Source organism: Cygnus olor, chromosome 1, assembly GCF_009769625.2.
Source record: "Cygnus olor isolate bCygOlo1 chromosome 1, bCygOlo1.pri.v2, whole genome shotgun sequence".
Classification (NCBI taxonomy): domain Eukaryota; kingdom Metazoa; phylum Chordata; class Aves; order Anseriformes; family Anatidae; genus Cygnus; species Cygnus olor.
The window spans coordinates 7288943-7301698 of NC_049169.1; the positions used below are offsets into that span (position 1 = coordinate 7288943).

A 12756-nucleotide genomic window follows, 5' to 3' on the forward strand; every position below is an offset into this window, starting at 1 on the left:
AAACAAAGACATTTCACATCAGCCCCCTCTAGAGCATGCTTTACTGGTTTTCAAAAGCGAAGTGCACACGGATACTGTGTCCTGAAGTGACCAGAGGGGATGAATTGAACGGATCATTTAAAATTGATGGATCTATCAATCCTGACGGTGTCACGTCAACAGACTAAAATACCAGCTCCCTTAAGGAAAAGGCACAAAAATGTTTGTGTACCTTAACTTCAAAGGCTCAGCGTGACCGCTGAGATTATTGTGACAAAGCGCTCTGACATGGTCGCAGACGTGACAGATTGACAAACGAGGGCTGGTGGGTGGTGCTATCTGTAGGGGTGTGAGAGAGGGGAGCTCGGATTGAAACACAATCTGCCAGCAACACAAGAAGTCACTGAAGGGAAGTCCTGGACATTTAAAAGACCCAGTATCTTACCAAAGAAATGGGAGGAGCAGGAATCTCATTTTGTTTGTTGCTTGCTAGTGACCTAAATACCTTGCAGCTAGATCAGCGAATCCATCTGGCTAACAGTTAAAAAAACCTAAACTTTTATTTGTGGGGTCGTTTTATTGAGAGCAACAGCTGGGCAAAACAGGGAGGGTGGTGCATTGCCCTGGTGGTGCTGGGTAGAAGTGGGGGACTGGAAACCCTTACTTGCTATCGGGTGAGTTTGCAATTTTGTCCGTGTTCATAAGCTGGTACCCACTCAATACAGCCTTCATCTGATCTGTAAAGTTTTACACCAGCAGGCTCATATGAAGAGGGACGTCTCCATGAGAAGTCTCTCCTCTGTCTCTAAGTGATCTTAAAGTGATCAAAGCAATCTCCTGCTGCTCTGGGTATGCCTAAAATTACTGTTGATGAAAAGAATTAGAGGGAATACACACGCTCCTCTGGTTTCAAGGTGGTTTCTTTTGTGTGTTGAGCGGCCCTCTGTGGGGCACCACCTCAAGACAGTTCCTTGTAAGACCAGGCTGTCAGCAGCCTGCCCCCCCAGCTGCTGTGATGGAGAGACAGAAATAATACCCCTCCCCTCATTTTTAGGGAAAATAGGATAGTAAAAGGCAAGGGACAGCAAGAAGAATTCTGAGGTAGGTGCGTAGCCTGAAGCTGCTTTGCACTCACTCCTTGGAAGCTGCCCTAACGTTATGACAGAGTTCAAGAACCAGAAGACGTGTGGAAACCATCCAGACATGGACATGACCCCATCTGCGTGCAAACTTTGGCTTCCCCACTTTGACCACAGTTCAGTACAACTCTCCCTTCAAACCTCACTCCCATAGACATGGATTCATCACAAATTCCCTCAACCTGGCCAAAGTCAGCAGGCATTTTGAGTTATTTTGCCCTTCTTTGACCTCACGTGGAAAGGGACAGCAGCGAAGGAGCCAACTTGACCTTGCTGGATGCCTGGGTGGTGAGAACGACTCACACAACGCATGCACTTCCTCACCAACATGCTTACCTTGCTTTGCTTTCTGTCCAGGTAGAACTGATGTTGACTAATGGCCATAGCCCAGATAGATTTTATCAGTGCCGGACAGGCGTACCATGTATGCACAGCGATGCCACTATGCCCAAAGGTCCTCCTGGTCACAGATGCCCTAGAGAGGAAGAAAGAATGAGCTGGGGTTACGCCACGGTTTCCTCAGATACGTTCTGCCACAGAAAACAACCACAGACCTCACAGTAAAAGCAGAGAAAAATGCTTAGAGAGCAGAGGGAAATCGCTACTCAGATCAAGACAGCCTTTACTCTAGATGACTCCTCAAGTTAGAAAGCACCGGAGGTCTACCAGGAAAGATCATCCAGTTTGTCCAGTTTGAACTGGACTCCTGGGTTCAGCTGAGCTGACGCCAGCCACGGGAGTCACTGATGCCAAAGCTCGGGTGAATCCTGAGTGTCTCATCCCATGCTGAGCCACCTGCGGCCAAGTCCTCACACCCTCCACTGCCTCCAGATGGTGGATCTCAAATATCAGGATCCTGGTGACAACTAAAGAGCCCCAGGATCAATGGCTGCTTTAGAGGATGCGGGAGAAGCTCTTCAGGTACCTCGACTTCCCCACTGGTAAACGGATGTAGCAGGACCTGCCATGTGGTTTGGGACGTTGTGAGGCTCGGAGAGGGCTGCCTAGTGCCCTGGAGAGAAGAGTGCTACTCAGAGATTAGCCGACTGAATATAAAAACAGGAAAAATGAGAGCTGTTTCCTCTTTGGGACTCACGATTGTCCTCAAATATTAGCAAAAAAATACAGGTTAGGTTTCCCCCCGCTCTCACAGCTGTACAAAACTGCCTGATTATCCCTCCCCATCCCTCAACTCTAACCCCACCAGCAAAGCCCTGAATGAGAGCGCAGGCTAGGTCAGAAACGGGATGCTTTCGTTATGGGCTTTGATTCAGGGACACAGATTGGGAAGGGGAAGAAGGAAGGAGAGCAGGGGATGCTACGAAGGGGCTCCACAGCCAGCAGGCACTTTGTGCAGTGCAGACGTGGCGGTGACTCTGCAGGAGCTCTACTGGGCAGTGCAAGGGTTGGTTGACTCTCTGCCCAGCGCTCTGAAGTCCTCAAGTCTGCTCAAACACTGGCTCCCCTTCTGCCACCTCTCCTCCAGCATGCCCGTGAGCTACTGAGCTGTTCGAAACCAGAGGTGAAGGTGGAGTGCAGGGAAGGCACGTGGGGAAAGGAAATGGTGACAGAGCCAAGAATGAAAGAAAAGCAAAACTATACAGAGAAATGGGAACTGCTGGCCAGGATCCACTTGGGAAACGGGGGACAGCTCTCGTGTCAGGGACTTTTCAGCGTTGCAAAACGTGTTCCTGAATCAAACTGTGAAGCCACAAATCGGAGTGAAATTTCTCTGAGAAAGCAGACCAATGCAAACAAAATCTGAGACAACAGGGATCTCGTGTCTGTGGCTGAGCCCTTCCCGTGCCACCCTGCGGATCGTGAGGAAACTCCCCAGGGAGGCAGCAGGACGGAGGCTGGTGGTCCCGGTGAGGATGAGCGCGGGGCTGCCTCATCCCCATCACTGGACGGGGAACGAGGGCTGTGCAGGGAGGTGCTCCTGGAGCCAAAGCTGGAGATGGGATTCAGCTCTGAACGCTCCGTGTTGATCTACGGGACACAGACCTCTGCAGCATAGTGGCGTACGAGGTTCTGAAGCATTAAGGCCCTCAAACACGGGCCCGAGCCTTAATTCTGGTGCCATCCTATACTCCTTTATGGGATAAGTAACCAAGATGAAGAGAGGTTAAAGGGTTTGCTCGGGACAGGAAGCCACGGGCAGGGGCAGGGCTCAGAAACATGCGTTGTGCTGCCCAGCCCTGGCCACAACCATGGAGCCGTGCTCGCTCTCCCGTGCCTGCGAGCGTGGCTTTGCTGACTCAGGCTCTGGTTTGGCGACAGGGAGAGGAATGCGGAGGGAGCAGTGCGCTGGCCAGTCCTCCGCCTTGCAGGGTCCATCCCCCTTGGCCAGGAGGCTGCTACAACCTGAGCTGTGCTCCCACCACATGCCTGCGACGTGCCCGGCTGCTTTACAGCCGGACTACCCGTTGGACCCCATCGGTGGTGCTGTCAGGCTACAAAAATTGCGGCGAGGAAGCAGCAGGCTGACAACAACCCACGCTGGACAGGGCTTTGTCTTCCCAGTGTTCATTCGGAGAAGCAGCACCAGTGGAATAAAAGGCAGCAGCTCTCCCGCGTCAGGAATTCCTATCCTCTGAACACAAACGACACACGGCTGGAAAGAGAAGTTCCTCCGGGTGGTCACGTTTCACGCATGACACTGAGTCGCAAATATCACCACGACTCAAGTGTCCCAGAGCTATTTGCTTTCTCTTCCTTGCGATCTCTGCTTCCAGCAAGCTGCCAGCCTGGGCGTTTGGGGGCTTCTTGCAGCTGGCTGCTCGCAGCCCACATTTCCGATGCCTCGCCCGCCGCCGAAGGTTTGGTGGGGGAAATGAACACCCCCCCTGCCCCAGCTCCTGCTGCTGGAAGATCTCCCGGAATATTCTCAATGTTGGGAATTGGCTCTGCTAGATTTCATGCGACTATTTACATGCTTAATATTAAGCAGATGCTCCGAGGCCCCGCTGACCCAGAGCTGCAGCCTGGTACGAACTGCTCTGCTCGCTTTTCGCTTTGATAAAACGTACCTGGGGATACAGGCACCGCTGTGTCGGCGTGACCCTGCTCCTAGCAGGGCAAACGCGCCCAGAGAAACTGCATGCAAAATCTCCCCCATAAAAGCGCAGGGATTAGTATACAGATAGGCACGGGAAACAGGTGAAACAGGATCACAGCTGACTGATCAGCAAAACACGCTGCCGCCAGCAGCCCATCAAATCAGTCCGGGGAAGGGAGCTGGTTTCTATCAGCTGCATTCACGTTTACTTTGCAATGGGGATATGGATTTTAGTGGGAAGAGCTTAGGGAGCAACGTACAGGCTGGTCAGTGCCTGCTGTAACCATCCACCAACGCAGATGAGCAAGGGGGGCCGGATGCAGGCAATAGATGCAGCACGGTGCCTTCAACTCACTCTCTCCCACGTTAAGTCTCTAAAATACGAAAAAAAAAACCCACCCACAAAACTCCTTGCTAAACAGGCTGATGGGCTTTCATCCAGCCTGCCCCTGGTCCGGTGCCATTCCTGTCCGTTGAACTGCTGAATATTTATGTCCAAGGCAGCGTGTGAGTGCGAAACGGGATGCCCAGCTCCCAGCGGGACGGGGGGGGGGGGCGGCGGCAAAACGCAGCCCCGGGGCTCGCTCGGAGGGTGCCAAAGCGGAGGGAAGGGAAAAATCCCGCTAGGAGGGGAAAGGAGAGAGGCGCACAACGGCAAAAGCAGCCGGCCGGCTCCAAAGCCCGAGAAAGAAGGAGCAGCCCCCGGCTCAAAGAGAGCCCCCCCCCCCCCCCGCCCCCCAGCTCCAAGGAGAGCCCCGCACGGCTCGGCACGGCTCGGCTCTCACCTGCGCGGATCGTGCACCTCCACCGAGAACTTCTTCTCGCGGAAATAGAGGTTCTCCAGCTGCCTCCATTGGAAGATCTGCGGGGGAGAAGCAGGGGGTGAGGCTCCTCCTCGCAAGCCCTGCCCGCGCCCTGCCCTCCGCTCCCTCCCGGAGCCGCGCCGGGGGCTGCCCCGCTCCGCCCTGCTCCGCCCGGCCCGGCCCCCTTCCCCTTCCCCTTCCCCGCTCCCTGTTCCCTTTCCCCTGTTCCCGATCCCCTTCCCCGATCCCTTTTCCCCTTCCCCATCCCCGTTCCCCGCAGGGAGGTGGGGATGGAGCCACCTCCAGCTTGCCCGGCACGCTTTCTCTTCCCGTACGGTTTCCACCCGCAAAAAAAAAAAAAAAAAAAAAAAAAAAAGGACGGAAAGCCGGGATTCGGTGCCTTTTATTTTTAATACTTAATTTATATTTGATTTTTTTTTTTTTTTTCGCTTCCAGGGTGGGCAGCTGGGCTGCGTGCGGCTGATGCCACAGGGCGTGGGCACAGCAGACCTCCGGGGGGGGGGGGACCAAGGCAGCCTCCCTTTGTAGGGCAGATGTTCGGGGTGCGGGTCGCTGTCGGGGTGCGGGTCGCTATCGGGGTGCTGGGTCCCCAGCCCGGCTTTGACCCCAGCTGGCGTCGTCTCCAAGCACGATGCAGACAAAACCAACGGTGTGGTTAATAGGGAAACGGGGGCTCAGGCTGGGTGACGGACCCGAGCTCGGGCAGGGGGAAAATTCAGCTCCCCCGGGTGCTCGCCCAGTGCCCGCAGCGCTGAGCAGGCGCGGGTAGGTCGCAGGGACCCTGCCTGCCCTCTGCGTGCGCGTGCACCGGGTGCTGGGACACCACAGAGGCCAAAACCCCAAACCCACACCGTGCCCCAAACCCGCACCTTGCTCAGGGGTCCCTGCTCCCGAGCATCCCACCCCCGGGGCAGGAGGGAGGACAGCGGAGAAGCAGCGGGAATAAAACGACCGCAAAATAAAATGACCACTGCGGGCAGGTCCGCCGACCTCTCCCCATCTTTACCGAGGAGTTACCCCAAACCTAAATGCTGCCTTCCAGGTTGTTTCTTGCACATCGCCTTCCCCTGTGCTGCCCCGAGCAAAGAGGGAGGCTCGGGGCTGCTTCCCTCCGCTAGGAGCAGAGCCAGCAGAGCTTTCCCTGATTTATACTCCCTCTGCCACTACAGGCAGCTTCTGTTGAGTTCCTGTCCGACCCCCAAGGAAGGAGCTGGCTCCTGCCACGCCAAGATAAGCTGCTTGCCAGTGTCAGCACTCGGCAGATAAGTAAACAGGAGGCGTGATTTGATTTGCACTGATTAGGCTTCTAGTGGAGGTGAGATCTAGAAAATAAAGCAAGCCACAGCGGGGACCCGGACGTTTTCTCTTCACCAGGGGCACGAGCATTGAAAATAGTTGTGTTTGTAGGAGCTTCCAGTTGTCGTCTTTCTGTATTTTGCTTTTTTTTCTTCTTTTCTTTCTACAACTGGACGGAAGGGTGGGGGCTGTGAGAGCCCCGCTGTGCTACAATTTCTGTGCCCCCCCCAAGGCACGCAGTTGCTCGGTGCCCCCGGGGTCGTTCCCATGGTGGGAGGACAAGGGAGGAGGGGAGCCAAGAGGGACAGGGAGCTCGAAGGGCTGGGTTTTACGCCGTCCTTAGAGGGCTGATTGATTCCTCCCACGGAAAAATGAATCGCTGCGTAAAAGCCACGATGACCGAACGGAGCACAGAAATACCTATCATCTTCCCCGCCGACAGAGGACGGGCTTGGGGTGAAAGGGTTAAGCCGGGAACTGTGATCTGAATGTGAATTCTGTCTCCCCTACCAGCCCTCAGCGCGCTTCAGCTGAGCTTCAAAGGCTCCAAAAGGCAGTTTGGGGCCCAAACTCCCGCTGACAACAACAGGGGTCAAGCAGGAGACCGCCACGTGGGCCTCCGAAACATCCCTCCGCGCGTCCAGATGCCCGTGCGTACCGCGGGGGGGGGGAACGGGGCCGCGCTGCGCAGCATGCGGAGGGGACGTGTCTGGGAGACGCTCAGACGTGTGGAACCCATAAGCGGCTCAAAACCCGGCGGTTGACACCCTCCAGAAAATCTCCCCCTGTCCCTGCGTCCCCTGCTGTCATTCTGGCGTGGCGCAATGGGAATTGGAAACCTTTTTCCGAGCTGCTGGCAGCCGCTCTCCTCGGATGCGCTGTGCGGGTAGACGCGGGGATTTCCTATCGCCACCCTCCTCCGTGCGGCTCTGCCCCCGTGCCCTAACCCTGTCCCGTTTCGTCCTCTAACAAACCTCCCGGTGCTCGGCTCCTTAGCTGCAGCTCCGTTTCCCTTCGATGATTAACTCCAACTGTCCAAACACCCACGGCTCCGGGGGAGCTGTCAGGTGGCCAAGCGCAGGCACCCAGGGCCATTTCTCGTGCCCTGGGGTGCCCCAAAAGATCCCCGCCGCTGTCCCAGGGGGGAGCAGCACCCCTGTAGGGCCGGTGCCGTGTGTGCCAGCCCCACACAGATGTCTTGGATACCCAGCAGTGCCCAAAACGGCATTTAACACCTACATTTTGGGCACCGGAGCAGCTCCCCAGGTCACTGCACTTTCATATTTAGTTTCTCTGTTTTCCTTGGCAGGGTAGAGAAGGAGGGAAGCCTGGGCTCTTAGGATGGAAGGGGTGAACGTGACCCCGCAGCTTGAGTTTGGGTCTTTTTGCCACAGCACCGCTCTCTCGGATGTGTATACGTTCATTTTACCGCTGCCATAACTGTGCTTCTCCCTTTGCTGCCCAAATATTATTCCGCAGCCTCCCACTCGTTTTGCCCGTGTTGATCCGAGAGGATCTCACCCTTCCTCCACGGAAGGAATCCCATCTGCACAAACGTGACTACCCACAAGAAAGCACCCGCCTTCCCGTTAGTGGATCACAACCCCGCAGGAGGAACAATGCCTGATCTCTCCTCATGGAAGCAAGCTGTTCCCTTCGCCGGTTGCCCGGCTTACGCACGGTTTCCGATTGATGCCGTTAATTCGGTGCCAGATGCACGAGGTGCCATTAGTGGGTCTTAAATGGAAGCGTAATTTTTACCCGTCAAGATCCTTTTACCACGCCGGTGCTCACAACCTTCACTGGGGAATAAGAGCCGCAGCAGGGAGCTGGTCGTAATTTCAGCACAGTCTCGTGGAAATGCGGCGACAACGGATGCGTGCAGGTTTTGGAGAGCCAGTTTTGGGCTTAGTTTGAGCCAAAGCATCCAAGTTCATGGCAGATTTGCCTCTTCCCACACAGAAGGATTCTGGTTTTGTGACATTTGGCTGTCTTTGGTAGATTTTGGTAGATTTCGCCCTCGTGGGTGGGAAGATCTCTATTGGCTTTCCTGGGGTTGTGTTAGGGGCGCGGGGACCCGAATATTGAGATGGAAAACCACAGGTCTGGGCTTCCTCAGACCAAAGGCACCTCGCAGCAGGGACAGGGACAGCATGGCCCCAACCACGCTGGAAATGAGGCTTAAGGAGAAAGTCCCTCGGTAACACAGCATGTCCCTGAGAGCTCAGCTCCCCGGCCCTTTAGAAGCTGCTCTCACTCGGAGCCCGCAGACAAGGGGCCAATTAGTGGGGCTTGCGGCGGGGCGAGCCTCTGTGATGTGGTAGTTTGCCCCCTGGGATCTCTTCTGAGGTCAGCAGCCCGCTTTGGATCGTGCAGCAGCGGGCAGCTTTCAGATGGGAACAATTTTTGGTAGTTGCCATCATTACAGGCTGCACATGAGCTCATTCAGTCCTCGCTAGATGCTTAAGGAAGTCTCCCCGAGACGGGCTTTTGAGCACAGCTGCACACAAGAGAATGGGAAAGGGGCTCCTAAAAGAGAAGAGAATTGCCCTTTTTCCCTCTTCCTGTGAGTCAGAGAGATTGCACGGAGGGCTCTGATTCATCCTGACAGTACAACTGGAACCAGAGCTATCGCTTGATTTTGCAAGGCTGCTTATCAACCTGCAAACATCCGAGGGGCAGCCCGGGGAATAATTGTTCCCGATCGGACCACGCGTGCTGTTTCAGATGCTCTGGGGGGGCTACGGTGGGGAAAGCAGTACCAGAATTGTTTTAATTTTTTTTTTTTTTTTTATTTTTCCAAAGCTGGCAGCTTAGAAAAGGAGCCAGGGAGGGACCCGAGCCCTCCACGGTGTGTTGTGGGGAATTCAGGTGCAAGCTACAGGAATATTCTGGTTGCAAAGCCCTTCCATGAGGCCGGCAGGCTCGCCAGGCACCAGATGTTTGCGACTGGTTACAAAGAGCTGCAGTCAAAGCCCTTCAGATGCAAGCTCCTTTTGTGAGCGCGCTTGTGGTTTGCTAGCTGCTCCCTAATTAAGCTGAGCCTGGAGGAGAGGAGGCCCGGGGATCTGCATCCATTTCAGCCGTGTGAGCCTGAAGTGGGTTTTTACCACTTTTATTGACTGTGGGGCCGGCGCGGTGGAGTTTGCACACAGCAGGAGGTAGGGTCAGCACGAGAGCATGTGAAGAATGCCAGAGGCTCCTGATAAAGGAGGGAAGGTGTTTTTTGAATGAGCAGAGGGGAGCGTTTCTGGCTTGGTCGCTCATGCGCTGGTGTGGGGAGCAGAGTTAATCAGTGCTAGACACTCTGTAGCTCGTGGCAGGGACAGGAGAGAGGATTTCTGAAAGGCAGCAAAGGTGGTTGGTGCCCAGTGCTCTCTGGATTCAGGTTCCTAAAGAAATATGCCCAGCTACTCCCACTTGGAGCAATTCTCAGGCTTCTCTGCCCCGCGGTGGGGCAGGGTCCCTGATGCTGTGCCCAGAAGAGCTGGATTTGGCGCTGAGCTGGGCAGCGTGCACTGGTAGATCTTGTGGGGACACAGTGGGAAGCAGCAGTGAGGGGTGGTCAAACACTAGGGCCGTGAGTAACCTGACTTATGTGGGAAGCTGGCCCAAATTTGAGCAGGAGGCTGGGCCAGGGACCTCCAAATGCCTCTTTGACCTGGATTTCTCTTTGTAAGCATCTAATGAATGACCTGCTGTGACTCCTGTTGGACTCACTGACCTACGCGGCATCTCCCAGTCCTTCAAGTCTTTCGGCTTCGTAGATGATTAATGCCTCATTAAGTCACCCTATGCAGAAGGAGCAATCGTCCCTCTAAATGCACGGATCACCACCGTAGCACCTAGACTGGGCGCTCTGAGAACCTTCTAGGAAAGGCAGGGAAATAACGTGGCACGTTTCTGACAGCTCAAATGCAACCCTTTTACTCTCCTATGCTATGGGCTAGACCCAACCCGGGAGGATATCCTGGTACTAAAACTGGTACTAAACAATGAAACTAAACAATGAGAGTCTTTTCGCACAGCTTGCTTGAGTAAAGCTCCAAACTCCCAAGTCTTTTTTTTTTTTTTTCTATCCAGTTTAAAGACAAAGCAAACACAACAAAAAAAATTCCTCCTTGGAAATGTAATTCCCTCCTCCGAACAAACCAGCAAGCAAAATTCTAGGGTCTGAGTTATGCAGGAGGTCAGGGTGGAGGCTGTGAGCGGTCCCTTTCTGGCTTTAAGCTCTATGGCAGTCACGGCTCCAGCAAAGTCAATGGCAGTTTTGTCCCAGTGATTTCAGCGGGGCCATGGTTTCCGGCCATGGATTTGTGTTTTGCCTCAAGCCAGTCCTGCTCCCATCAATCATACCTCTGTCAAACTAGCTAGAGTGAACGAGGAAGGGTTTGATCCAGGCCGAGCACCATCTCGGCTCAAACAAACAGGATCTTGTTTCGCTGGCAGATTTACCAAGAGATTTCCACGGGCTGTCACCTGTGAATTAGCATGACCCAGTGCTCAGGGTGCCCCCTGGGTCAGGAGATGAGGACGCTGCTGCACTGTAACTTAGCCCTCTCTCCTGCCATGCTTCCATTCATTCCTGTACTTCTATTAGTTTGGGGCGTTTTTTTCTCTTTTCTGGAACAAAAAAATAAAAGGTTTCCTGTGTGGTTTGATGTGGGGAAACAACCCCACCAATGATCTTCCCAGAGGCTCGCTGTCCTCCCTTCCCCCAAGGAATGAGAGAGCGGTTTGGCTAAGCAGGACTTTTGGTGGTCTGTCAACAGTCCCAGCTCACTATCTAATTACTTCTTCCCCTCAGGCTTTGGGACTCTTTCTTTTTTTTTTTTTTTTTTTTTTTTTGGCCAAACAGGCAAACCGTTTCTGGTCCAACTTGAGATCCTTTTTGCTGCGTGCTGTTCTCATGGGACCACACCACCCCAACAAACAATTCTGGCCTGACCAAGCAGAAATTGCATCTAGATCTATATAATCACCACTCCGCCTTCATTTCCATTATGGAGACAATTCCCTATTAAATTTCAAAGTGGTTTATTGGCTCGGAGTGACAGTAAAGCATCAGATCTCAGAGCGAAGAGCCGTTATTTGGACAAAGCATTATTTGCCTACATCATTTACTTGATATTTGTGTCTATAACTGTATACAGACCGGGAGATCAGACTTTGATCTTATATCCGACCAAATCCACCTACAATGCGCATACATTTGGCAGACGCTGTTAGCTGTTGCGTTGCTGTCACCATGCTGAGTGCATCTTGATCAATATGTCTACAGAGAACTTTTCTTATTGATTTTTATAAATTATTTTTCTCATTTTTCTCCTCTACGTGCGCATCAAAGTGACTTTCTGCACTGAAGATCTCTCCTTTCTGACGCAATGTTCTACGTATTGCATAAAGGATGCCCAAGCTATTGCCCATGAGTCAGCTATGGCTCACTCTAATGATTTATGCCACTCATCTTGCCTGAAGATCCCCTTGCCTTCTCTAGCAGTGTGACTAAAGGGGATTGGACTAGATGATTGAGGACTAAGGGATTGGACTAGACGATCTTTCAAGGTCCCTTCCAATCCCTAACATTCTGTAAAGCACATCCACCTTGGAACCAAAACACAGGAACACCCACCCCATGCCCAGTCATGGGATGACGATGCACAAGCCTATCGGATTGTGTGCCTGAAAATACACCTGTGACGCAGGGTGTCTGTATATAGGGTCCTACAACAGCAGCAATCCCATACACATGGCAATGGGCTGCCATGCATGACCTTCTGAGCCTCCTGCCCAGCCACTCACTTCAAGATGCCTCGTATTTGCAGCCACTGAACTCCTGCCTGCCTTCACCTCGTGATAGAGATGTCCAGACCTTCGGAGCAGCAAGTCCTGGTGAACTGAGACAGCATTTGGGAAGGGTGGGGTACGTGGGGAGCCTGCTGCCACTTCAGAGCCGAGCACAAGTGCTTGAGGAAGCCTCGGTCTCGCTCCAGATCTCTGCCATAACTCCAGGGTGCTGAGCTCCAATTTGTTCCACTTTGTGCTGTCAGAGTGATTTGTCTTTGCATCTTGTTGAAGCTCCTGCTGTGCGCTGCAGAATCATTTAGGATGGCGGCTGCTTTTATAGAGGATTACCCTTTAAGATCTGAATATGACACTTAGAGCAAGTGAATTTTACTTTGATGGGTACTCCTGTATTTAATGGCAGCCGTGGGATTGACTTGGCTGCAGCAGAGGATAGGACCTGATGCTGTAGCCTTTGTGAATGTGGATTCTTGCAGCAAACCCCGGGACTTTATGCCTGACAGTATCGCCACGGTACACATACACAGAACCACCAAAATAGTGCTGGCTTGCTTATAAGACAGCAGTGCCCCAGACTATGTGTTAGTGCTTACAAGCATTATAGGTGATCAAGGTACTTACCTACCTCGACAATGGAAACTGAGCATGACTGTAG

The 12756-nt window shown here is 53.4% G+C and overlaps 1 protein-coding gene across 9 annotated transcripts in view; it reads right to left on the reverse strand.

Annotated features, from left to right (window-relative positions):
- Window positions 1-12756, reverse strand: part of FRMD4A (FERM domain containing 4A) — a 359570-nt gene that overhangs the window by 33819 nt on the left and 312995 nt on the right. For all 9 annotated transcript variants that reach the window (XM_040547746.1, XM_040547697.1, XM_040547738.1 and 6 more), the window contains exons 12-13: window positions 4962-5038; window positions 1455-1593 (exon numbers count right to left, since the gene is read on the reverse strand). In XM_040547746.1, coding sequence (XP_040403680.1) covers window positions 1455-1593; window positions 4962-5038 — 216 coding nt within the window. The remainder of the gene's footprint in view (window positions 1-1454; window positions 1594-4961; window positions 5039-12756) is intronic.